The sequence below is a fragment of the Heterocephalus glaber genome, unplaced genomic scaffold (assembly GCF_053883595.1).
Source record: "Heterocephalus glaber isolate CG9 unplaced genomic scaffold, H.glaber_assembly_v1.0 deba00001610, whole genome shotgun sequence".
NCBI lineage: Eukaryota > Metazoa > Chordata > Mammalia > Rodentia > Bathyergidae > Heterocephalus > Heterocephalus glaber.
This window is the reverse complement of record NW_028258381.1, coordinates 26974940-27000177: the sequence shown is the minus strand read 5'-3', so window position 1 is coordinate 27000177 and position 25238 is coordinate 26974940. Positions and strand designations below refer to the sequence as shown.

At 43.7% G+C, this 25238-nt stretch overlaps 1 protein-coding gene and 1 long non-coding RNA gene across 5 annotated transcripts in view; one reads left to right on the top strand and one right to left on the bottom strand.

Annotated features, from left to right (window-relative positions):
• On the bottom strand, positions 1-23734 carry Inhba (inhibin subunit beta A). 4 transcript variants are annotated; one of them, XM_021254543.2, is made up of 4 exons: positions 23513-23734; positions 19997-20175; positions 14811-15360; positions 1-5439 (listed from the first exon to the last, which is right to left on the bottom strand). In XM_021254543.2, the coding sequence occupies exons 3-4, from the start codon at positions 15196-15198 to the stop codon at positions 4556-4558; spliced, it is 1272 nt and encodes a 423-aa protein (XP_021110202.1). In that variant the 5' UTR covers positions 15199-15360; positions 19997-20175; positions 23513-23734; the 3' UTR covers positions 1-4555. The 4 variants fall into 4 exon arrangements, with proteins under 4 accessions (XP_021110202.1, XP_087052525.1, XP_087052526.1 ...); XM_087196399.1 differs by lacking the exon at positions 19997-20175 and having other exon boundaries at positions 23513-23668; XM_087196400.1 differs by lacking the exons at positions 19997-20175; positions 23513-23734 and adding an exon at positions 19743-19918.
• LOC110348240 (uncharacterized) overlaps positions 8259-25238 on the top strand; it is a 139036-nt gene continuing 122056 nt past the window's right edge. Inside the window, exon 1 of the long non-coding RNA XR_015445484.1 lies at positions 8259-9016. This is a non-coding gene — a long non-coding RNA (uncharacterized LOC110348240). The remainder of the gene's footprint in view (positions 9017-25238) is intronic.

Genomic DNA, 25238 nt, shown 5'->3' with positions numbered 1-25238 from the left:
TACATCCCAAACAGGTCTTTTTATTTAACATAAGGCCAAAGAAGCTATCAGGCGTTGCTGAATACTGTCCACTAGCTATACAAAATATTGTCTGCATGCCTCGCAAACACCAAAATATCCGCTGGAAATGCCATAGAAATAAATAACTTCTGCTATAAACACATGAAAACATATCAAATTGTTATCTCTTTAAACATATTGTAAATAAAAAAAATTACCAGTACTTCTACACAATAAATATTAAGAAACCATTGACATAGTTGAAATGCACTCATATAAATTAACAACTTTAATTACATTAGCCAAATAGACATTGGTTAAAGAACTGCATGTAGTATGCCAAAGGAAAAAAAAAACACAAAATAAAAATAAAAACACACAAACAAACAACATCAACCACAGAACATAAAACAATTTTTTTAAACAAAACAGGCTTCAGATTATCTTGGCTTTCATAATTATATTTTTCTTTTAAAGAAAAATATCAACTCATTGTCAATGCACTGTTTTCCAAAGCATTTAAATAGAGGGTAAAACCCATTGAAAGTTAATACAGAAGAAATGATTCACTTTATGCATAAAAATAAATAATAACGTAGCTGAGACATGTGGTTTGTTTCTGCTCTTGAAGATGCGAACAGCTTCTAAGCATTCATTTTCTCTGACCCATGCAATAGCTTCTCAGTAATACCGGGTTTATTTTAAACACATACAATGTCCACCCCCAAACCTTCTGCCCACATCTACAAGTTTCATTTATTATGTAGGTTTTCGGGGTGACTAAGTTTTCTCTACATTGAAAGGGGAAGTTGCCTAAAAGGCCCACAGGAAATCCTGTTTTCGAATGAATGTGATCATTTGAATCTCTGTTTAATGCAACTGAGGCATATTTGTCTGTATTTAGAGTCCCCTCTTGAAGCCCAATCCTACAAGGGTGAAAAATCTTTTTTTCCTTGTTCTAACTTTAAGGAGACTGCAAGAACTCTTCTTGATAATGGAGTGTGGAATCAATCTTAAATAAACTTGAAAGAGGCTGTTGTGCTGGGATACAAAATCCCAGCACGTGCGTCGAGGTTTGCCTTACTCTTTTGGGAAAAAAAAAAAAAGAAAATGAAAATTCAGCCTATAAAATCTTCGTTATTTTGAGATATTGAGGACAAGTGCTTTTTAGAGCTTCTAGAATTAGTGTGGGCAGATACTTGAGAACATAGAGTTCAACCCCAGAGTAAAAGTGGCAAGGTAGTAAGATCAGATAGAGATACCCTCCTTTATCATGGGCTATAGAGTATGAAGAACCTAAGAGGATAGAATTTAAAAGCTTTTTAATTTGGCCTAATGTGGCTACGTGAAAAGAATGGTTGTTCACAAGGCTTTGTAACTTCTGCGATTGTTAAAGATGGTAAAATAGTATCTTCCAATATTATTAAAGATGGTAGCAATTTGTAATTCTATAACAAGGCCAGATAAATTTAAATGAAACGAGGTTGACGTTTGTGGGGGTGTGATAACCCAACCATGGCCACTCACCAAACCCCAGTTTATCCCTGGTGTATCTGGGACTTACAGGACTTAACAAAATGCCAGATTGATTTGAGGTGAATGGGAGCTGCACAGAGCTGTCTTTGTAAATTCCTATTTTTCCCATGGCCTTGACTTTCTGCACCACTGCACAGTGAGCCAGGACTTATATCCTCACACTATTTCCCTAGGTTCCAGTGTTATTTCCAGTATCAAAAAGAAGCAGTTCAAAAGGCCCGCAAAGCTTTTTGTTAAAATTGAAAAATTGGCCATTTTCTCCTCGCCTCAGCTTTCCTGACCAAGCTCACCTTCTCCACATGCATAATACCCAAGGTCTATAGACCTTTATTAGGGTCCACTGTGAGCTTTTCCCACAGTGCAGGCTGTTTCCTGCATAAGACAGGGTGGGCCCCTAGAACAATAAGTCTATGTGCTCAGTAACAAGACTAAGGTAACCTGCCTGCATACCTCCTCGTGTTATACATACTGATTGAGTCTAATTTTAAAACACGTTTTGTAATATTAGGCTTCTCACTGATAGTTCATTCTCTTCCAACTATCTATGAATTGACACAAACATCACCATTTTACAGAATACTGGTGAATGTAGGCTTTCCTAATTAGAATTGTTTTCCAATTTTTAACAATTTTACGAACTTTAAGTCAGTAAAAATAAGGCTCTGTATTTTAAACACATAAATGAATAACTTATTAGCTGCTCCAGGCAAGGGAAATACTAAAATAAAATAGAGACACCTAGCTTTCAGCATATACTTTGATGCCTATTAGACATGGGTTTTTGGTTTGGTTTGGTTTGATTTGGTTTGTTTTGCTTTGTTTTGCATCTGAATCAATACATAAAAACTTACATGCCAAGAATTTTGGCAGCAAATTAAAATATTAGAGAGTTGAGCTGGGGATGTAGCTCAGTGGTGCCTTGCCTGCCTGGCAAGTGCAAGGTCCTGATTTCAATCCCTGGTCCAAAGGAAAAAAAAAAAAAAAGACTATATATGAGAGTTGTTCTACCACCTTCATCCCCGCTTCCTCTTAACTGTTCTCTTCCTCAATTTCCACTCTTTTTTAACTCTTTCCTCCAAAAATTTAGCTTTTAACTAGTAACAACAACACTAATTAACCCCACTGGTGCAAGTAATATCTCTCACAATCTGACCTCAAATAAACAAAAAATGCACCCACCTCTTTTATTCTGGCCTGAAGTTCTTTTTTTCTGAAAAAGTTTCTGATTTAAGATTGATTCCAATATTCCAATAGATAATAAATATAAAGTGAAAAAAATCAGCCCATAGTTTTGATTAGCATCCTGTTTTCCCCACAGGGGATAACTTGTAGGAGATGAGGAACAAGAAAGACAAAAGAATTTGATCCCTGTACATTTATAGAGGGCCTTGTTGAAGAGTCACTGGAATTTTCAGGCTTTTGCCATCCAAATTTTTGAAATGTGCCCACCTAGTTCAGAGTAAAAGCAAAAACTATAGCCTATCCTTCTTAAAAATACTGTGTTTTGCACACAAACATTCATTGCTTTAAGAACATTAAAAAAAGACAACCTGAAGTGCTTAAATCGTGTGTGGACATGGTACAATACATGTATATATACACACAGGTATGCGTATGCACAAGCAATGTATAGATACACATACAAGCGTGTAGTCTCATGAATCTGATTGAACTTGATATCCAACAGTGTACAACTACTGTACATCCAGTATGAAATGTCCTGTTTCATGGATGTCAAAAGAGTCAAAAACCAAACTTCTCAGGTTGTTTAAGCCTGAACACAATCCACCCTCCTCAAGCTTCACGCTCAGCCCCTGACTCACGGATGGTGAATAATACCAATCACAGACAGAATGTTTAAAGGCTCACACAAATGTCTTTGGTGTATGTGTCTATTTTTTAAGGTACAAAATAATAATAATAATTATAATTATAATAATAAAAATAGCTATTTTGTGTGCTGTAGCAGTTCTTTTATAGCTCACATTAAGTGCAGCTCTTAAGTCCCACCTCCACCCCCACCCGAAGAAAATACTTGTTAAATAAGGGTTAGACAGGTCAAATACCATTGTAGTGCAAATAGTAAACGATAAAAAAAACAACATTTACAAAATATAGAAATGTTTGGATCCAACAGATGGACAAACATATTCCTTTCAAGTATCTCTCCTTGAAGAAAATAAAAATTAATCAGGTTATTTCCAATACAAAAAAGTCTCTCTTTTTGTTCTCTCTCAGGTAAACAGTTTCAAACGTATTAGGTTGCATAGTTCTAAGATCAGAAGCACCGTAACGAATTGTAACTTGGTATTCATTTTTCCTTGATCTTTCTCTCCTCCCATTCTTGTCGTCAGTTTTTTTTTAAATGTTGGTTTTGTTTTGTTTTGTCTTGTTGCAATCGTGGTGCAGAAAAAGAATGTGTGGCTGCCTGCACACTGTTGCTCTTTTACCAGTACGTGTCTGTAGTTGTGTGCGCAAATGCCTGTATGTGTATGTGTGTGTCTGCTGATATACACGGAAATAGTGTCGCACAGACAAGCTGATGACCTGGGTGACTGGGTGGGACTGGCCCTTTTAAACTCATGGCTTTCTAGACGTTATTTGGGTTGTGCTAGTCCACAGGAACACAGACTAGACAAATTGACTTTGAGGTTCTCGAGGGAACCACAGCAGAGGGGAGAGGACAATACCCCATTTAAACAACTGATGTCATCAGTGTGATTTTGGAAGAAATGAAGGACCCCTTTCTCCCTGTCTCCCCCAATTCCTGCCTCCTTCACTGCTGCATCTCTGAGCCCTGGCTAAGGATTTTTTTTTTTTCCACATCTTCCTTCATCTGTTTTGTAGGTTCTGTTTTTAGTTTAGTTTTTGTGGTTTTTGTTGTTTTTTTTTTAAATTTTTTCAAAATTTCTATTTTTTTTTCTGGTCGTTTAACTCAGAAACCTTAAAAAAAAAATCTTCATTTTTGCCACTCTCTTCACTGGCAACTCTAGCTCCCTTTCTCCCAGGCCGGGAGACTCTAGGAGCATCCGCACTCCTCCACAATCATGTTCTGAATATCCTTTTTGATGATGTTTTGGCCATCATCGTAGTACAGCATGGACATAGGTCTCAGCTTGGTGGGCACACAGCATGACTTGAGGTTGGCGAAGGGGCTGTGACCCCGCATGCGGTAGTGGTTGATGACCGTGGAGTGGAAGGAAAGTGAGGACCCCGAGGTGCCTGCTATGTGGCTGGGGCACTCACCCTCGCAGTAGTTGGCGTGGTAGCCAGAGGGCGCGATGATCCAGTCATTCCAGCCAATGTCTTTGAAGCTGACAAAGAACTGTTTCTTACAGCAGATGTTGACCTTGCCGTCACATTCCAAGCCGCGCCGTCGCCTTCGGTGAGGGTGATCTTCAGACTGCCGGGCCTGCAGCATGAGGAAAGGTCTGTGAGACTGCTCCTTCTCCTCCTCCGCTGTGCCTTCACCACCATCCCTCTTCTTCCCGTCCGCCTCTTCTTTCTTCTTCCTCTTGCCCAGGAGCACCAGGCTGGCCCCACTCTCCTGGCACTGCTCACAGGCAATCCGCACGTCCAGGGAGGTCTTGCCCTGGTCCAGCAGCCTCTGGATGCTGCTGGAGACAGGGAAGATGTGCCAGGTGCTCTTCCGTGCATCCACCACCTTCTCCGACAGCAACAGTTCACTCCTCTCCCCCTTTAAGCCCACTTCCACGGCCTCATCCCCCGTGTCCAAGCTGCCCTGTGGGTGCTTCTGCTGCTGAAAGAGACGGATGGTGACTTTGGTCCTTGTCCTGTTGGCCTTGGGGACTTTCAGGAAGAGCCACACTTCTGCACGCTCCACCACGGACAGGTCACTGCCTTCCTTGGAAATCTCAAAGTGCAGTGTCTTCCTGGCTGCGCCTGAAGAGGAAATGACACAAAAGAGAACAGGGACATTGGTTCGCTCCAGCACTCACATCCAGTTACTGTACTCTGTCCCTGTCCGGGCAAGCAGAAGTCTAAACCCTGGTCAGCACACTGACAGCCATAGGCCACCTGCTTCAGGATGGCCACCAAGCTAAGAATGGTCTCTACAGTCTTGAACGGTTTGAGAAAAAAATATTATGTGACATGTGGAGCTTATCTGAAGTTTAAACCGGTGCCTGCAAATAAAATCCCACTGGAGCACAGCTACACAGCGATGCTCGTGTCTTCATGTGTCGCCTGTGGCCATGTTTGCCCCGTATCACAGGGCTGGGTAGAGATTTCGAACCACAAAACCTAAAATATTTACTCTGGCCTCTCACAGAAAAATGTTTGCAGAGGCTTGTGTTAGAATGAAGAGGGCCTAGGGGTCTTGACTCTGTTGACTGGCTGCTTAATCTGTTTCATCTTCCATAAAGTGGGAATGACATAATGACATTTGACCTATGATTTCAGATTTTGGAAGGATCAAGTGTGCTAACATAAAGAAAAACAGTCTGTAAGCCCCAGTGAGCTAGGGAAATATTTGCACCCAGAAAGACAAGCACTCTCTCCCCCAGCCCTCTGGTGGGTAAACGTGGGCAGCACCTACTGATCATATCTCATGTTTGTCACCACCACCCCCAAGCTCATTCCTGGGCAACTCGGGCGCAGTATTCTTTATCCAATCTCTATGGCATTGGCAGACCCCTTTCCACTCACTTCTGTTAAGCCACTAAAGGAATCTTTCCAAGGGCTCTGATGCCACCTCCTCTTCTAAGTTCATCCTTGAGTCCCGATTGCTGTCAGCATCCCACAGAGACTTCCAGCCCTGCCCAGTCCCCTGTCCTGTGTGGTCCAGCTAAAGGTGATTCCCCAGGGTTTGAGAATCCTATGAGTAACCCTTGCTGCTCCTGCTGCCTAGAATACTACTGGCCCTGCTGGACTCCCAACACACTGCCCTTCCTTCATGGCTGACTTTAATAATGCAGATTGGACAGCAATTCCTCTAGGAGCCTTATCTCCCCTCTGTCTCCTCCATTACCACCTTCTTCTCAAGTCTCTTTAAGACATCCGAGATTTGAGGTCTGTTCTATCTCCTTCACTCCTATAGCCTGGTGTTTGGCAGAGATTAGGCAATTGCTTGATTACTAACTAACCAGATGTGATGATGCGAACCTGTAATCCCAGCACTTCGGGAGGCTGAGGCAGGAGGATTGCAAGTTCAAGACCAGCTTGGTAACTTGGCAACTTAGAGATATCCTGCCTCAAAATAAAAAATAAGAAAGGGCTGGGGATGTAGCTCAGTGCAAAGGCCCTGCATTCAATCCCCAGTACCACACATATGCACACAAAAGAAGGCATCCTTAACATTGAGTTATATGAAATTAATAGAGCCACCTCCTACCTCCCAAGCCCTCCATCCCTTTAGAATGCACCAAATGAGCACCAAAAACACATTTCAGATAGCAACTGCTGCTGACCCAGGGGAAATCCCTGTGTTTTCAGTGTGGTTGGATTCAGCAACCACTTGGTACTACTTGACTCTAAAATTAGAAAGTTGTCTCTCGCTCTTTTTATATGCACCTGCAGCCTGATTATGCAGTTCCATTTACTACATAAAAGAAGAAGGTATCCAGACTCAAGCTCTTTGATTAATCAAATATTTTCCCTCATTTCCAGATATCCCCCTGGGCAGTATGCAGAGACATGCCTTTTTACCTGAGTGTGTGCCTACTTAACAACTGTTCGCTGTCCATGGATCCCAGGGACAAATCTGGGAAACATCTCCAAGAAGTTCATTCTAGAAGTCGCAACTCCCTAAGAGGATCTCCCTGCCTGGATTTCTATAGCTAACGGAAATCCAACTGTACTTATCACTCGAGGCCCTGAGATGTTTACGGTACTATAAATTTTAGGCACAGTTTCAAGTTCTCCACAGCAGAAGGCAGCCTTCTCTGAGCACTGTGCACTGCCGACTCTGTTCTTAATTTAACACAGTCTGCACACTGTGATTATGATAGTGGGAAAATCACAGAGGCCAGGGCCAAGAAGGTCTACATATGGACACGAGGCGTCTTTGGCATCTTCCTCTAACCTTGCCACTCTGATGGCAGCAGTGGCTTGGGAGTTCCTTCGACCTCATGTCCCTGGCAGGAGTTGAAATGAATAATAAAGCAGAGTTTATGATTTGATAGAACCCAGAGTGGGGAGCAGCAAGGAGTGAAGCTGTCTTATTTTAGGAAGCATGATGATGACTTTGAAAAACAAAATGAATCCTATACTGCCCTTTGCAGAGAATGGGTGGGGTTTTGGTGGTTGTTTGTGTCTTTAAGAAAAGGAAAGATTCCAGGAATCAGAGTTTAATCATTTGATCTAAAATGGAAAGGAACAGCTGATTTCTAGGTGGTAGGGTCCTGCCCTGCTGAGACCATGGAGAAATGTCCCCAGCCTCTGCTGGAGCAGCACGCAGGTCCCTCCCAAGTGGCACCTCTGCCCTCCTTCTGGAGAATGCTATCAGGCTACCTGCTGTTCTCTCTGTACCTTTAGGTAGGGCAGCTTCTGAAATCCTAAACTGCACAGAGTGCCATTCTAGAGAGACAGTAGCTGCTAAATTAGAGAAGCAAGAGACCACAAGGTTGCCTTTTGGTTTTCTAGGAAAGAACACATGATCAGTGCCCTGGATGGGGAGACAGGAGAGTTTCAGGGACCACCCCCCCCAGGTCCACTCTGCACTCCTCCATGCTGGGAAGGGGGTGAGGGTGAAGGGGGTGAGAGTGAGGGGCGGGATGCCAATGCTGACCCCACATGCTGGACCTCTCACACATGAAGTCCAGAGCTATCCCGATGCTTGGGGTTGGCAGATAACAGAGGGTTAATTGGCAGGCTGGAACAAGGACAGCGGCATGTGAATTGCTTTTGTAGCGCCAGCAAGGCCAGAGGCCAGAGCTTCCTGTCACACTGGCCTGCAGGCAGGACCCCCATTTCACAGGAGCAGGTCTCTCATGTGCGATCTGGCCCCACCCCATCTTCACAGGCAGCTGTACTTGGAAGCAAATGATTTAGTGCTCCTGAGAGAGGATTGTACAAAGAGAGTACTCATTAGAGGGGGCTCAATCTGTCAGGTGCTGTTATGTCAGGATCACAGAGTCATCAGAAAATTACTTTCATGCTGGTCTTGGCTGATAACCCACTGTATGGCATCGCCCGTGTATTGTGGAGGCTCTGGAGCTGATTTGTGCATCGGTTTACTTATCTGAACGGAAAGACTGCTCCCTGCATTCACATCCGCTGCCTGTATGCTTTCTCTCTCCCCCATGTTTCTGACATTTGGATTTTCCCCTACTAATTGACATGCCTGCCGTCTCCTTCTCCTGGTGCCCATTTCTGGAACTGCTATTTGTATATTGCATGATGTTTTATCGGGGGAAAATAAAACAGATCCAATGTCATGAAAATGCTGTTTGCCATAATGCTCAGGAGGACAGGGGGAAGAGAAAGAGTCAAGTTTTCCTACTGTCTACCCCATGTGCAGGTACATTTTACAAGTTCTATTGTATTCTGACTTATTAAGCAGTGCATATTTTTTTTTTCTTTTCTTTTACATTAGCTCATTGCAGGAAGGGGTGGGGAGGACTAGCTGGCTGCAAGCTGACATGGGATTACCGTTTATCAGAGCTGTTGGTTTCCGAAATATATTATAGCCCTCAGATATCTCAGGGATGAAAAATATAATGAATAACAGGACAACTTAGCCGATTCCCTTTATCTCTCCATTACCTGAGAGAAATTACTGTACTTCAGCATCCGTGAAAGGATACCCCAATCTGCAAATCTCTGCGCATAACAATTTGGAAAATGGAAGAAGGCTGCCTACAGCTGGGGTGTTTAGGATCAATTTCGAATCAGTTTCAGGTGTGATTTAAATAGCCGGTGCTATAAAATGCAGAAATGGAAGCCTCCCCATAATGCTTCACGAGCAGGTACGATGTTCATTTGTATGGGCATGCTCTGGGTTCCTGCACTATTTCCTAGATAACCAGATAGAGCTGGTTGCTTTGCTAATCTTTCCTTCCCTACGCTCTGCTAATATTCTTTTCATCTTCTGTGCTTTTCTTTTTCTTCCTGTGGCTTGTGAGCAATGCTTGTATCATAGCCTGCTCTGCCTGAGTAATTCACTAAGAAAATCCCACGCAACCCTATGTGGGTGATAATATCTCATCACTTAAACCCGTAGGAGCATGGTGGACACATATCAAACGGGGAGAAAAATCGGTGCAGAAAAATGAGTGGGGAGAAATTTTGGACCTTACAGGGAATACCTCCTAAATGTTGCCTGGTGGGAGGGGTGGACTGAGGAAAGACTGCACAAGCTGAGGGTAAAGATGTATGCAGCACATTCTCCATTGCCTTCAGGGTTTTCAAACAATTCAATCAAGGAGGCAGGCCAAGGGTTAAGCATCAAGTCCGTTGGTCCCTTCCCCCACAATAGGATGCAAAAAAAAAAAAAAAAAATACTGCTGCTCATCCAAAAGTCCAGCAACTCAGATTTGTGGGTATATGAACATTTGCAATTTAATAAGCAATACACACATGCAGTGCTTTGGTTCTGTTTTGTTTTGTTTTCCTCACCAATGTCTTCCATAAAGTATGCTGCCCTTTTACATACAGCTAATAATTATGTCTCTAATGCTAATGTGCAAAGCCTTACTGTTTGTGGTGTATATTAAACTCACCATGGGGGGTGCTGTAAAAAGCATCTGTTATCTTAATTTTCCATCCTTTGTCAAAGTCTCCCTGTGCCTAGATATGGTATACTAGATGGTAGCAACATATAGAGCTACCAATTACAGTGTGTGTGTGTTCATAGCTGACTGCATCCAAGGCTTCCTGCAAAAGGTAGCCAGTGAGGTCTTAAAGGCTATTCTTTCTTTGACCTGTAGTACAGGATCTCGCCTGGAGTAGAACTATTGGTTTGGTTATAAATTATCTTGATAAATTTCATAGCCTTAATATCTCTCCTTAGGATCCATTATTGAAATGTTATAAATGTTCAGCCAAAAACATGTATCAGCCATGCCTCTTCCTTTCAAATGGTGGTGAAAAAAAGGTTAAATATTTAGGGAGAGAAAGGAGTCTTAACTTCCTATAAGAAATAGAAAAAAATTCCCAAGGTTCAACCCATGGGATATCATGGACTGCGAACTTCTACACTTTTGATTTTGGACCTAAGAACAAGTGAAGGATGAACAATTCTGAGCTACAGCTAAAAGATCACTCTCAAGTATTTTTGATTGTAAGAGGGGCCAAGACAAATATGCATTTTCATGAAAGATGCCTGAACGGTATAACTCCAAATGTGAAAACGGAGTTTCTACCCTGGCATCTCCCCCACCCCCATTCTGGGAAACAGATTCCTCAGGCCAAAACCTAATATTGATCTCTTCCTTCACCTCCACACTCCCATTCTCTCCACGCCTTCATTTCCAAAGCGCACACATCCGCTTCACCCCAACACCATTTTCCTACAAGGCGTTAAATAAATCACCTTTTCCTCCCTGTTAGAAGTCACTTGTCTTTTGTGGCTGGCGGAAAGTGTTGATAAGGCAGGCAAACTAAGGAACAAAAATCAGGGGAGATGGAAGATGTTTTTGTAAAACCCAGGAGACTGTTTTAGGGAGAGACTGGTGAGCAAATCAGTATCGCTGATGATTCATGGTCACATTTCTCCCCTCTCTGCTTTGTTTGCTTTTGAAATGTATCACTGGTTTGCCTTCCATTGAGCTGGGGAATGTTCTCCTGTATCACCAGCACTCCCATTTCCATGCCTTCTGCCTCGTTTAATGTCTTACAGGTAGTCGTGTTTCTCCCATCCCACAAAATCCTAACTTTTCTCAGAGAATGAGAGAGAAGAAGACGGAAGTGACAATAACAGGATTAGAGCGCTACAGACTGGGGCTTCCAGTAGGCACAACTGCTTTTCCCAGATTAACTGATAAAAAGCAGACGTCTTTGGAACCGCGCCCTCTTGTGGCCAGTTTTTCACCATTATTCAAAGAAGGAAATGTGTAACCCCTAAAGATTCAGAGGTTCAGTGAGGGGTAATACATAGCAAAGTTCAGAAGATAGGCAAGAAATGGGATGGTGGGACTCAATGCACTTTAATATGGCTTTCTAGGGGGAGCGAAGATACACAACCAAGCAAGCGTTCTTAGCCCCCTGTCTGGGCGTGGCATCCCCCGCAAAAGGGAGATTTATTTATGCGCCCTTTCCAGCAACATCAAGGCTGGGGGAGGGGAGCACTGCCCACTTCTTGATGTATCATTTGTCTTTCTTTCCCTGTCCTTTCTACCATAATTGCTATCAACTGCTAAGTTAATTATGAGATTCAACATTTGGCAGGAATGGAGATTCAATGGTATATTGTTATTGTACATTGACAGATCAACTACTGTCATCAGTCAAAAGCAGATGAAATGAGATATATCAGCCAGGGAGGCCTCTGATTTTAGTTTCATTGGCAATTAAAGTGATAGTTGGCTTGGCTTCATTCATCCCTATCTTTCCTTTGAAGAAGGGACTGATAATAAACAGTGAGGATTTGGAGCCAGTCAGGCAAAGAATGCAGTGAACTTGGGGAGCAATTTTGGGTGACAGCTGTAAAAAATGAAATCATTCTTATTTGTTGAAATGAATTTCAGAGCCTTAGAGTGATTCTTCACTGTTTAGCCAATAACGATTCAACAGCTACACTGAGCTGGGGAGGCACTTTCTACCTGAGCAAATGGGGTGAATTCAGTTAAAACATTTCAAGGGACTTCAGCTTTTGTGGTCCCTTTACTCCCATGACAATGTCATGACGTTTTTCAAGAATGAAGGAGAGGACAGGCCAAAATTAAACATGCATCCCCAAACTGAGGAATGTTGGGGTTGAAAGGTGCCTCTATAGCATACTCCTAGGTGATGCTTCATGGCTGGATTCTATGCTGTGTGAATAGTTATGATGAAAATAAAAACGCATGAACTTTTCTACTTGCCATTCCACATTGTTGGAAGTTTACTGAAGTTGAATTATTCCAAAAGCAACAAAACCTAAGAGTTTGCTATTAATTTTCATGTATTCACTACAATCATTCAGATGATAAACATGTTTTCGGGGTTTTCAAAATTGGCAGGAAAATGCCTCTATGTAGGGTACTTTGCTTGGAGAATAGATTATCTGCACAGCAATCATGAAATCAGTGAAATTACATGAAATCTACTTAGAGTTGATGTGTACAACTTCTCAGAGGAGAAAAATAAGCAACTGTAACAAACCACTTCTAAGAATCTGAAATCAAGACGTAAATTCAACCAGAAGTTTTCCCATTACAAATCTTACACTTTCGTCAATGTGTAAGTCCAATGAATTGCCTCATTTTCTCTCTAACTAAACACCAAACAGAGAAGTGAAAAAAAAAAAAAAATGACAAGATCCCACATAACTGAGTGAAACATTGGCACTCATAGGAAGGCCATAAGTAAGAAAGAATGTAAACGGCCCAATTCTAAACGCCGAGAGAGTAAGGTTCTATACAAGTTGGTAAGTCAGAAGGAGAGAGATACTGCCAGGACTTGCTGTGGAGTTTAAAGTGTCAAAGGTACAGGTATCTTGCATCATATAATGCCATTAAAGCCAACTGCATTTGAGGCTATCATAGACAGGAATATAAAAATATATACGGGCCTCTTCTGGCCAAGACATGGAGTAGCCCTCTACACCACTGAAATCCACTCTACACACAAGGCCCAATGTCATAAGCATTTTCTTTCCTAGTTTTCTATGATTGAAAGTTCAAGGGAAATGAGGTAGCAACTTGAAAACTGCCACATGACTTTTCCTCAATAAGCATTAGGTGAAAAAGTCACAGTAAGCATGCTTTGCGGGGACTGCCTCAGGAAAGAGCTGCACCAGGAAAGACAGTGGGACCTTCCCTAAATTAGACAGGCTTCTGGGAGACATCTACCTAGCTAGGGAAACTGGTGGAACACCAAGGTTTCTCCCACAGTGGGCTCCAGAAGCCAGCAAGCTATCTGCTTCCCCCAAAAGATGCCCAGGTCTTATGCCCACTTTCTTGAAAAATAGAACATCTGAGTCAACAGGTTTTCAGGACTGGAAATTCTGAGTGTTGCCTTAATTGTTTACACTGCTGCAACAAACTTTGAAGCAAAATGCTGGGAGTCCCTGCACATACTTTACTGGCCATATGCTCTATCACACAACACAATGGCATTCCTATCAAATGGATTTGGCAAGGGATCCAATTCTTCAGCCCGGCGAAAGCAACATGGTATTAACACATCTGTGCGCCCAGCCTGCATGAGCTTGGAGGCATGCGAAAGATCTGGGTTCCGTAACTATTAAAAGAGCCTGGCTCCAAGTCCTCAGCTCATACTTTTGACAGGTATTTTGCATTCAGCAACAGGTTACTGTGGTCCTGGGCCAATGAGGAGAATCTATTTATTAAAGTTCTTCCCCTTAAGGACTGAATGAGAGTTCGGCACAGTATCTGAGAGCTCTCTGTCAAGGTTAAATTCCTTGGCACAGAGTTCTTAGTAACTTTACAAAGAACAAAACTGAGTTTTGGTGTATATGTGTTGGGGAGGGAGGGGGTTCATTTTGCTTTTCCTTTTTTGTCCAGAGACCAAAAGTCAGACTTCCCAAACTTACCTCTGGTTCACTATCAGTTGTCCCCCAAAGTAGCTTCTCACTGCCTAGGATGTGTTTCACACACAGACAGAGATTCCAAAGGTACAAATGACTGTCACTAATAAAGGTGCCCTGGTCCCTGTGATGTGGCCCAAGATCGGACTTTTTAAAGGGGAAGGCTGGCTTTAAAACAATGACTTTATCTGAGCCATTCCACCCGGATACCTGGGCACTCTGGCCCCCTACTCGTAGTGAAAGCTTCGGCTGGGGGCTGGAAGCTGCCTCTGCTCCCCAAACACCGGAATGTGCTCTGGCTTTCACCCAGGCTGCTCTGATCTGGTTTCACAGGCAGGGGAAGGGAGCCCCTCACGGACTGGCCCGGGAGCTTCCTCTCCGGGGACGGGCTGAGTTTAGCAAGTGTAAGCTGGTCCTCTCCTGACAGTCACTTAAGATTTCTCTTTCTGTGCAGTCCTCTCCCGCTCCCCTGCCACCCCTCTGTCCACTACCATCCCCTCTTCACTAATCACCTTCGCAGGCAGCTTCCAGCTGGAGGGAAGAGAAGGTCCTCCTAGGACTGTCAGAGAAACCTATTTTACTGCCCCCGCCCTACCCCCGCCCGCCAATGCCAGCACCCACCGACCTGACTCTGCGAACGTGATGATTTCGGAGGTCTGCTCCAGCAGCTCATTCATTTCCGCCCTCCTTCCGATGTCGTCTTCTAGCTCCACATACCCGTTCTCCCCCACTTTGCCCACATGAAGCTTTCTGATCGCGTTCAGAAGCGCCGCCTTGGGCACTGGCTGGGTGACATCGGGTCTCTTCTTCAAGTGCAGCATGTTTAAGATGTGCTTCTTAACGGCTTCCACCATCTCTGGCTGAGAGTTGGGTACATCCTTTGGGAGAGTGGCCAGCGCGCAGGACTGACAGTTGGGGGCTGCACTGTGCCCCTCGGATCCCGGGGTTGGGGAGCTCTTCACTATAATCCAGCAACTTGCCCACAGAAATCCTCGCAGCCAGAGCAAGGGCATCCTGGCAGCAAAAGTTGTTGTGATTGCCTCTTTAAAAGGCCCCGCTTTCCTCCCCCCTCACGCACAGGGTGGTGGTGGTGGTGGTGGTGGTGGTTGTTGTTGTTGTTGTTTTGGAATTTTTTTGTTTTTGTTTTTGTTTTCTTCTCCTCTTCAGCAAATTCTCTGGAACAAGAGCAAAAAGTTTTCTGTGAAGTTTTGTTTGCAGGTTCTCTCTCTGAAAGCAGTCAGGGTTGTAGGTTTGTGGCTGTCAGGGAGGAGAGTTCTGACTGTCTCCGAGTAAAAGAGAAGGAAGGAGGGAGGGAGGGAAGGAGGGAGGGAGGGAGGGAGAGACAGGGTGGGGGGAGACAGAGACAGAGAGAGGATGGGAGGGAGAGACAGGGAGAGAGGAGAGAGGGGGAGAGAAAAGAGGGGGGAAGGAGAGAGAGAGGGAGAGAGAGAGGGAGAGAGAGAGAGAGAGAGAGAGAGAGAGAGAGAGAGAGAGAGAGAGAGAGAGAGAGAGAATTGGCCCTAAATGAGTGAGTGAATGGGAGAGGGAGGGAGTTTGTCTGTGAGTAAAGTCTGTGATTAGGGAGGGGAGGGACAGCCGGTTTCTGACAGGCTGCTTTCCTTCTGCTCCTGCTCCCTCACACACACCTCTCTTCCAATATCACCAGTCTCAGGGGTTCTACATTTCCTTCTACCACACATTCTCCTGATTTTGTTCACTTCTGGTTTTTTATTCTTTTTTTTTTTTTTTTCTTCCTCTGCCCAGTTCCTTCGCTTTACCCTCTTCCTTTTTTGGAGGGGGAAACTCCAACAAAAGGCACAATCTCAATCCAAAACTCTGACTTGATAGTGAAGCCCCCCCACCGGCAGTCCCTACCCCCACCCTGGGCAACGCAGTGTCCAGCTGGCCAGGAAGGCTGGGTGACAGGTACCTGAGGACAGGGGACTGGGGCCCAAGGGCAGCCATTCATTCACCCCTGAAGAAGTCTGGAGTCAGAGGAGACTGCCATTCATTATATTGAAATGTTTAAGGTCCTCACCCAGGGGAAGGAAGTCTAACCAAACTTTTTGTTTGAAGGTCACGGAGTACACTCTGTGTTGCCCAGCTAAGCAGGACAGCGGGGCACTGAGGGATCTAAAGGGCAGGTAGCATTTTCCATGCCCAAGTCACAGGAGCTGCCACCTCCTCTCCCCTCTCACTGCCCTTCCCATGCTGGAGTGAAGAGACAGGCAGGAATTGCAGCCTACCACCCCTAGCCCGGACTTCGCAGATACAGTGCTAAATTCATTTGGCTTTTCCCAGATTCTTTCATAAAAGGAGAGTGCTCTCGTGACTTGAATAAATAGCCCTCTGGAAGAGGAAGCTCTAAAATATATGGGCAAATTGTTTTTATCTGTCAAATGATAGTTTTTTCAGCTTGTCCCCTACCCAGTCCTGACCAGTACATGCCCAGAGAGCCTCTTTGACAGCTTCGTTTCCCCTCAAAGGAACAGCACAGCTGAGACCATCATGGATTTTGGTGTGCCCAGAAAAAAAAATGTGAATTACCTTCCTGCTTTAAACAATGCCTGGGGCTTTTTTTTTTAATTCTTCTCCCCATTCTTTTTTTTTTTTTTTCATTTTCTGTCTTATTTCTTTTATCTTGCAAAAGTATCTTTAAGAGTCCATCTGTTAAAGCTTTCCTTCCCTCTCCGTTTCTTTCCCACAAATAAGCCCTCTTAGTTTCTTTAGATACAGTCAGCTTATATCTGTCACCTAGTATGTTCAGAGCATTCCAGTCAAGCAATGCAGTTTGGGTGAAAAGAGTTAAAATGTATCATTACTGCAAGCATAAGATCTGAGTACAAGAGGAAATGAGAGATAAAATTGTGACACTAAGTAAAATTACAGTTACACAGGTAACAATCCTTTTCTGCATTGTGTATAATGCCTCCCCTTGCCAAAACAAGTATTTGTAAGACTTTCTCTGTTACAAGCCTAACACCTTTGAGGTTTCAGCTCCAGGACCATCAATTACTCTGCTATTATTGATAAAACTTTGTCCACGTTACCTAAAAGTCTCTTTTTCAATAAGTAAGGGCTGGTGAAAGGAAGAGGGAAGCATTATAATTTTTTAAAAAATATTTTGTACTATAATATTTAACATCACCCACCTTTTTGGAGTCATAGATGTAGTACCCAAAGAATTTTGTAGTCCAATTAAGTTTTATGAGGGTCTGAAGTAGAACTAAAAGTTTAATGACTCCAAAGAACTCAAGAGTCCTAAAAGTATCATTGAGATAAGTGCAACTTATCAATATTTGGATTCTTCCTGCATGTGAGTATGTGTGTGTTCTGTAAAATTTACTGTTTGCAAATGTAACTCTTAAAAATAGCTTTCTCTCTGGCATATGTACTTGTATATATGTGCTGAGTGGGTTGTATAAACACATAATCTATTTGCATGCTCTAGGACTATTAAAAGCTGTATTAACCTGCCTGAATAATAGGAAAAAGGTACAAATCACAATGCCCGGGGAAGTGCCAATAAGTTGTAAAATTCTTCCTAGTCATTCTAACTTGGAATGTGCAAAGCGCTCATAAGTAAGAATTAAAGAGCATTACCTTTCTGCTTGCTTCTCTCTCACCAGCCGGCTCCTGTATCATGTGTTAAGAGCTGTCTGAGCTCCTCTTCATGGTATTGGCACTGTGAAGTTTTATACTGTACTACTTATTTGTACACTAACACATTGGTACCTCTCAAAAGAGGAGGGCTGGGGCTTTGTTTGGGATTGGTTAGAATCAGCATGACATCAGCCGATGACTGGTTTTTCCAGAGTGAGACATTTCATAATTCATTATCTAATGGAAATCCCTCTTGCCTTCTGAGACACTACTGGGTCATGCACTGAGCCACTGACACCCCTGCCTGTGACTAGTCTACCTTTTACAAAGACATTGGAATCAAATAGATTTGTCTCAATGAGTGCCCAACTTTCAACTTTTAGTACTCACCACACGCACACACACACATACACACACACACCTCTTGTTCTATTCAGCTTCAGTTTTATGTCTTTACATAAAACAGCTGTTACTTCATGAAACTGCCTCTATTTACAGAGTACTTTATTGTTTTTCACAGAGAAAAAAATTTGTAGTGTTCTTAACAGGATTCTAATTTTATTTTATTTTATTTTAAATGAGCTATTTCATTGAGAAAAAATAGGAAAATATGTATATCCACATGAGGACGATCTCCCCTCTCCTGACACTATTATTTTACATCTTGAAATAGAACACTTTCTTCATAAATCATGTATCACTAAGAACTTGGGAAATACTCATTCTCTGCAAGTGAACTCATAAGTATCCTTCCCAGGTCTTTGCAATCCCATCCTAAGTAGCAAAACATTAAATTTTTTAAATCACGCAGTATTATTTTTTTTTACCCAGAACTTCAAGTCCAATGATGTCTAAATTGTTATAAATATGAGATTTGTGAAAAGAAGTGAACATCCCTTGAAAGAGGGGTACAGTTAGATTTCTAGGGGGGGGGGGGGGGGCACCAGTAAGTTTGGAAAATAACAGAGGAAGGATTCCTCAGACCAGAATGGTGGAGAAGGGATGTAGAGTAGAATTGAAGCACGAGCTGGGTTCTCATGACAAGTTGGATAAAATGTGCAAAATTGGGAGCTAATGAAAGCCATATGACCAGATATGTTGTTTTGTATGCAGGATTTAACATGCATAAAATAAACTTTTCACTGTGCCCACAAGCAAAATCTCAGGGCACTGGCTTCCCGGTGTGGGGCTGGGGCAGGTAGGAGACCAGAGGCTTGCTGTGGGAGAAGGTCTCCCTTGGCTTGTTACGGAGAAAGCGTGGGTGCTGGCTGTGAGGGCCGGGGGGGAGGAGAAGAGGAGTATTCTAAGAACTGCATATGCAGTACTCAAGTAGGAAATAAAGTCATTCCGTTGTAGGTTGTAGAGGAAGACAGGGAATGTGAGTGGCAAAGACAGAAATAGGATCTGTGACCATGAACTCCAAGCCTGCCCAGCAGTGCAGAGTTGCTTGAACTCAAACCCTTATCAGAAAGGAACTTCCCACTTTTTAAAAATGAGACCGAGTGTAGGGCAATGACCTTGAAGAGATCTAAACTCATCCCTTGCTTCATGTGTGAACCATCCATCGTGCCATGAAAGTCTTTATCACGACATGCGAGTCATGGGGTGGAAGGCACAAAACAAACCTGACCAGACCCCAGTGTCCTTCTTCCTCGCCATGGAAACTTGGGCCTCAGTGTTCCCATCTCTAAAATGGGATCCATAAGGTGAACTGCAGGGTCAAGAGCCGGACTCAGCCGATCCCTGATGCTATTTTGGAGCGGAGTGGTGGTTCTCTATAAACACCTGTGTCCTGGGAATGTGCAGCCCCTACCAGGATCCACTCCGCATTTGCCATTATGAGACCACCGCTGGGCAACCAACAGATGCCACAGAAGTGCGCACCTGCCCGGCTATCATGCTCCAGCTGGACCCCCAGCCCAGGACCCCCCAGTGGGAAAGCCTCCTCACTCACTCGGTGGACTCAAGGTGCGGGAGGTGGGGGAAGCAGGCGGGTTCAATTCGCTTCCCTGCAACGTCCAGCGCCCAGAATGGGATTTTCCTTGAGGAACTCAGGGAAGCGCTCAGGGTGTGAGCCTGGCAGCCCAGCTCCCCACAGCATCTCCTTTCTCCGGGCTCCTTCTAGTTTCTCTTTCACTTCCTGCCCCCTCCCCCAGGCGTCCCCAGCACCCAGGCCCTGGGCCCCGGCTTCTCCGCCTGCTACTGTACCTTGAGCAGCACCTGCTGGCGACTCCCAGAGATCACGCCGGAACGCGATGCCTGAGCCCACTCCAGGGCGCCTGCAGGGAGGGAGTCAGCGCCAAGCGGTTCCAAGCGGCCGCCTCTATTTTTACCCTGAGCACCAGCAAGGGCAACTTCTTTTAAGAGCAGCTCTTGATTTTTCCCCCCTTTTGGCAGCTCAAGAATTCAGGGAGGGGAATAAGGGGGGGAAAGAAAAGGAAAAAGAAAGAAAGAAAAGAAAAGAAAAAATCATTGCTCAGGGACTACAGTTTGGAAATCTCTGAACTCAGCCCGGACCCCGGGGAGCCGCACGGGGTCCCTAGGACCCGGGACTCGGGGCGCGCGTGCACGCTGCCCCCCACCCCCCACTGAGCCTGCACTGGGGTTCCGCAGCTACTGCGCCCGCAGGGTGGCCCGCTGCCACCGCCCCATTCACCTAGCGGAGGCGGGCTGATTTACTGGCTACTTCACAAAGCTTCCAACTCCAGGGTACAGCATATTTGTATGGCTCCGTGCAGCCACTAGCGAGCAGCTTGCTGCGACGGGGAGCCGGGAGGGAAACTGGTACCTTATTTTACTGTAATTGCAAAAGGAACGATGTGCCAGAGATTTATATTTAGAAGTTGTATGTTTCTACTTTTATGTAAATGGAGCAATTAGGGCCTGTCTTGCTGCCGCTAACTCCAAGGCTAGTGCCTCATTGGGGAGGTGGTGTTTTCAATCACAATTAGTGAGCTGGTCAGAAAACAAAGTTCCTTTGAGGATAAGAGCTCAATTGTGCGCATAGGGGAAGAGACCAGACTTCGGGTGGTGGCCTGTGGCTTGCAGGGTAGCGTACTTTAGGGACACCATAGCTAACCCTATAGTGTAGTAGTGTTTACTCTTGCAAACAGCTGTCCCCATACAAAGTTGGCATAGATCAAGAAGCAAGAATGTGCACTTTTCTTCTTGAGCAAACCGTATGTCCTTCGGCTTTCGTCCAGGCTATTAATTGGTGTCTTTGCTCGCTGCTCCTGGAACAAGGAGACAGGCCTGGAAACCGGGGCCATTTCTCATGGCTCTGTTATTTTAGCTGCTCCTCACGGATTGCTGTTATTCAGTCAAAAATGCAAGCCAGGAGACGTGCACACCCCAAGCAGGTGACAGGAAAGTTGTCCTCTGATTCAGCTAAATGACACAAGCAGGGGTTCAGAGGCACGGACATGGCTGCTGACGAGTCAGGGTGTTTTAGTTCTTTCTTATAAAAAAAAAAAAAAAATCTGTTTCCAGAGAGCATGATTTCTGCCTCATCCAGCCTGGGAAACTGAACATAAAACGTGACTATGGAGGAAAATCAAAAGGACTGGAGAGGTGTTCTCTGAAGCTGAGTGTTATTCTGGGCTCCAGCGGGAGGACCTGGCCTCAATGGTGAACAGTGGCTCCCTGGAGAGGCAGCTGAGAATCCAGAAAACATGGGCAGGACTGAAGAAGATGATATTTGCCTCAGTAGATTGCGGGAGTCAGTGACTAAAGGTCTCATCAAATGGCTTAAATCAAATACAGGGTTGGCAGATCCTGCCTGTTTCCTGGACAGCTGTGACCTGCACAGAGCTTAGACTCAATGTTAGGTAAAAAAGTTGGGAGACAAAATGGATCAGCATCTCAAGGTCAAAATTAAACCAGGAAGCTGTTTTGCTTTTAAGTTCAATCAGTGAGTTGTTCAAAGCAGAGGGAGAGAGGAAAACATTAAAAACCTCCAAAATTCATTTAAAAGAAGGTCAGAAATAGTTAATCCAAAACTCAGTGCCTGAGCCCCACGTGCTTTTTCTCAGAAGCACCAGAATATCCCACAGGCCTTTTGCTCTGTAGGAAAGCCTGTGTTCAGAGTATTGGGAAATACTCTATTCTGAAGGAGGGGACCCAGATGCTACAAGTAAAGTGACTGGGGAAAGAAAAAGAAGAAAAATATCCCTTTAAATAACTGGTTGTTCTTCTTTCCAGAGTAGCCATTCTCAACCAGGGCAATTTTGCTCCTGAGGGGACATTTGACACTGCTTGAGGTATTTTGGGTTGCCATATCTGGAAGGGAGGTGCTACTGGCATCTACCAGGTAAGGCCTGGGGGCCCTGCTAAACATTCTCCTATTCAATAGACAGTCCTTACAACAGAGAAATTGGTCCAAATGTCAACTGTCCTACTGTCTGAAAATCTTGATTTAGAATTATAAGTTTAAAGTTTCACCTCACTTCTTTCCCATCAAGCAGGCTTATGAACCCAAGTTGTAATATTAAAATAATTACAACTATGCAAAATATTAATGTGATGATTCTGGATTCTCATGCATATGTGCTGCTGATTCCTGGAGGACCATAAGACTACAGATGCCAGTTCCTTGTGGGCAGTATTGTTGCCCCAGCTCACTTTCTAGTATGGGCTCAATGTATTTCCTACTGGCTTTGGGGTTTAACCAAAAGCAGAATTTTGGTTACCAGCAACAAAGTAAGATGATCTGGCCCATACCCAAGTTGTTAGGAAGCCAGATTTATAAAATTCAGTAAATGAATGGAGAAGTAGGTTGTTCATTTTAGCAATTCTGTATCAGATAAATCTACTAAATAGAAAATTCCCAGAAGTAAAATTCACAAATGTGAGATTACTATGCCTTTCTCCTACCCCAAGACAATATGATGGAGCCTGATTTTATTTGTTTAATACCTTAGGGGACTGACACACAATCAATATCCGAAAAGATAACACGGAGTGCTTGCTAAATCCTAGTGCTTGTTCCAAGCAACTTTGTATCCTCCAAACTGCCTTTCTACAAGGAAGTGCTGGGGCTGTTCAAGGAAGGCCATGTCCCTCCAGGCACTGTGCTCACATTATGGAAAATAGTAATAGTAATGATCAACAAATGCTGGTGTTGGTGAAACTTATGAAAGGGAAGTTAATTGCTGGGATCAAAATAACTTAGATGTGGAAATAACTTAGATGTTGGTCCAGACAATGAGAAAAACTTCCCTGGTTCAATGCTTAACCCCTGAGTTGGATCATCCAGAAAGGAGAAACCAGGGCAGACGTCATATTAAGATGGAGGGAGCCACCAGAAAAATGTCTTAGACACTGTAAAGCCATGTCATCTCCGCCAAGATATGAATCAGAGGCACCTCAGGTAGGTGGTCATTTTAGAACTAAAGGCCTCAGTCAACTTCCAAATGATTCAAAAATGCCTGGATTTCTTCCCAAGAAGTAGCCACGTAGTCCATATAAAAATATTGAATGACATAATCATTTATAACCTCTATAGAGAACTATATATTGAAAAAAATATACACACTGAGGCCAAATAAATACGCCCTCAAAGTTCTTCCTGAGCAACACGGATTTCTATACTGTTTGTCACCGCTCAGTTCTAACCCAATCAGGAGATATCTGCTACAGAAATTGATCTTCCTATTTCCCCAGAAGATTATTGAAAAATACTACAGGAAGAACACAAAACAGACTGTCATGATCATTTTTTCTCACCTGGAGCCCCTTGAGTGATCAGTTCCATGTTGCTGACTTGAAGACACCGAGGTTTAGCATACAGATTCCATCAGGCTAATAAGAGAGTAGAAACCTTGATTCTAATCCAGTTTTGCTTATCCACAAAGATTCACTCACAACCTGTTCCCAAATTATAGCTTTGGAGGGCAAAAGCCAACAGAAAGCCTAGGGCAGTCCTGTGTGTGTGTGTGTGTGTGTGTGTGTGTGTGTGTGTGTGTGTGTTTAATCAATGAGTATTGCTTCCCTCATGTCCTGCTAAGAGTCCAAAGTTTCTGTCCCTCTGTGGTAGCAGCTCCCAAGCACAGGGCAGGAGTGCTGCTGTCCACAGGGACTGTATATGCTGTGGATGTTCACTGCCAGCGCATTCTGGCAGACAACTCAGCCCAGTTAGCAAATAATTCCAGGTGCCTCACTCTCATTTTAGGAAGGTCAAGTTTACAAAGGGGAAATGGCAAGCAGGACTCTTGTCAGTCTTAATCAGCTTGTAAATGCAAGCTGTAACTAAGTGTAATATTCTTATGGAACTTAATTGGAATTGCTAGTTTTAAACTTTCAAAACATAGTGTACAGCCATCATCTCTTGTCCTAAGACTAGTTGAGCTCCTCTTGAAAGATGGGATAAAATGATGAATGAAAGAAGATCCATTATAATACAAGGGGAAAAAACGCTCCAGAAAACCTCTCTACCAAAGGCTACAGGTTAATTTGTGATGGCTTAATGAAACAGGGGCTGAAAACCGGTAATATACTTTTGGCCAACTCCAACTTCATTTAGCTATGAAATGAGAATAATTAAAATGGAGCTCCCTGTAGAAAAGAGTTCACCCAATAAGTTCCCCAACTTTCAAGGAGCTTTTGTTTCATTAGATGCTGTTAGCTTCATGTTAGTCACAGGAAAAAAAAATGCCCACATCCACACGCACGACTAAATGTAGTCAGTTTGCTCAGCTGTTGCTGACGTCACTGCTGCCCACTAGGAGTGAGTTACTGTAATAACCCCGTTTTATTAATCATAGGCTGGAGGAAGCACAAAGTGGGTGACATCATTAGTCAAAGGACCAGCTAACTCATGCTCCAATTTACTCAGCTTTATTATAACATTTCTCAAGTGTCATATGAAAGTGATTACCATTTCACACTTTCCCCTTCTGAGCAATCATCCCTAACCTTCAATTCAAACTCCCAGAGAAAAGCTTAGTTTTTCAGATGGAGGCATGAATGGGCCAAATCTCACTAAGGGTCCTTGTTGCAGGATAAGAATGTCCTCTTCAGAATGAATAGCTTCATCCTGGGCTTAAGATGGAGTCAGTTTCTAGAACGTTAACATTCCAAATGACTCTGAGCTTACTCTGGTCCTGGTGGTAGCTTCCAGTTGGAGAAGAAAATTATGATGAGCAGGACCTTGATGACTTAGATGGAATGCGCCATGCATGACCATGCATGACCATGCATGACAGGCTGTGCATGCCTGGGCTCTGAAATGTCAAAACTCCATTTGAAGACTTGATATAAGTTGTGGTTAGCAGGAATGGTCTTGTAGTTAGACCCTCTGGGTTCAAGTTCAAGATTTACCACTTTCAAACTAGAAGATGCTGGGCAAATCACTGTACCTATCAGCAACTCAGTTCTCCAGATTCGTAGATGATGGTGATAATGCTCCTCCTATATAGATAAGATTGTGGTGAGGGATGAATGAATTCATACA

Coding starts and splice junctions, on each gene's coding strand:
- Inhba (XM_021254543.2), bottom strand. CDS start 15,198: ATGCCCTTGCTCTGGCTGCGAGGATTTCTGTGGGCAAGTTGCTGGATT. Junction 5,440..14,810: donor CATCACGTTCGCAGAGTCAG/GTCGGTGGGTGC, acceptor TTTCCTCTTCAG/GCGCAGCCAGGAAGACACTG.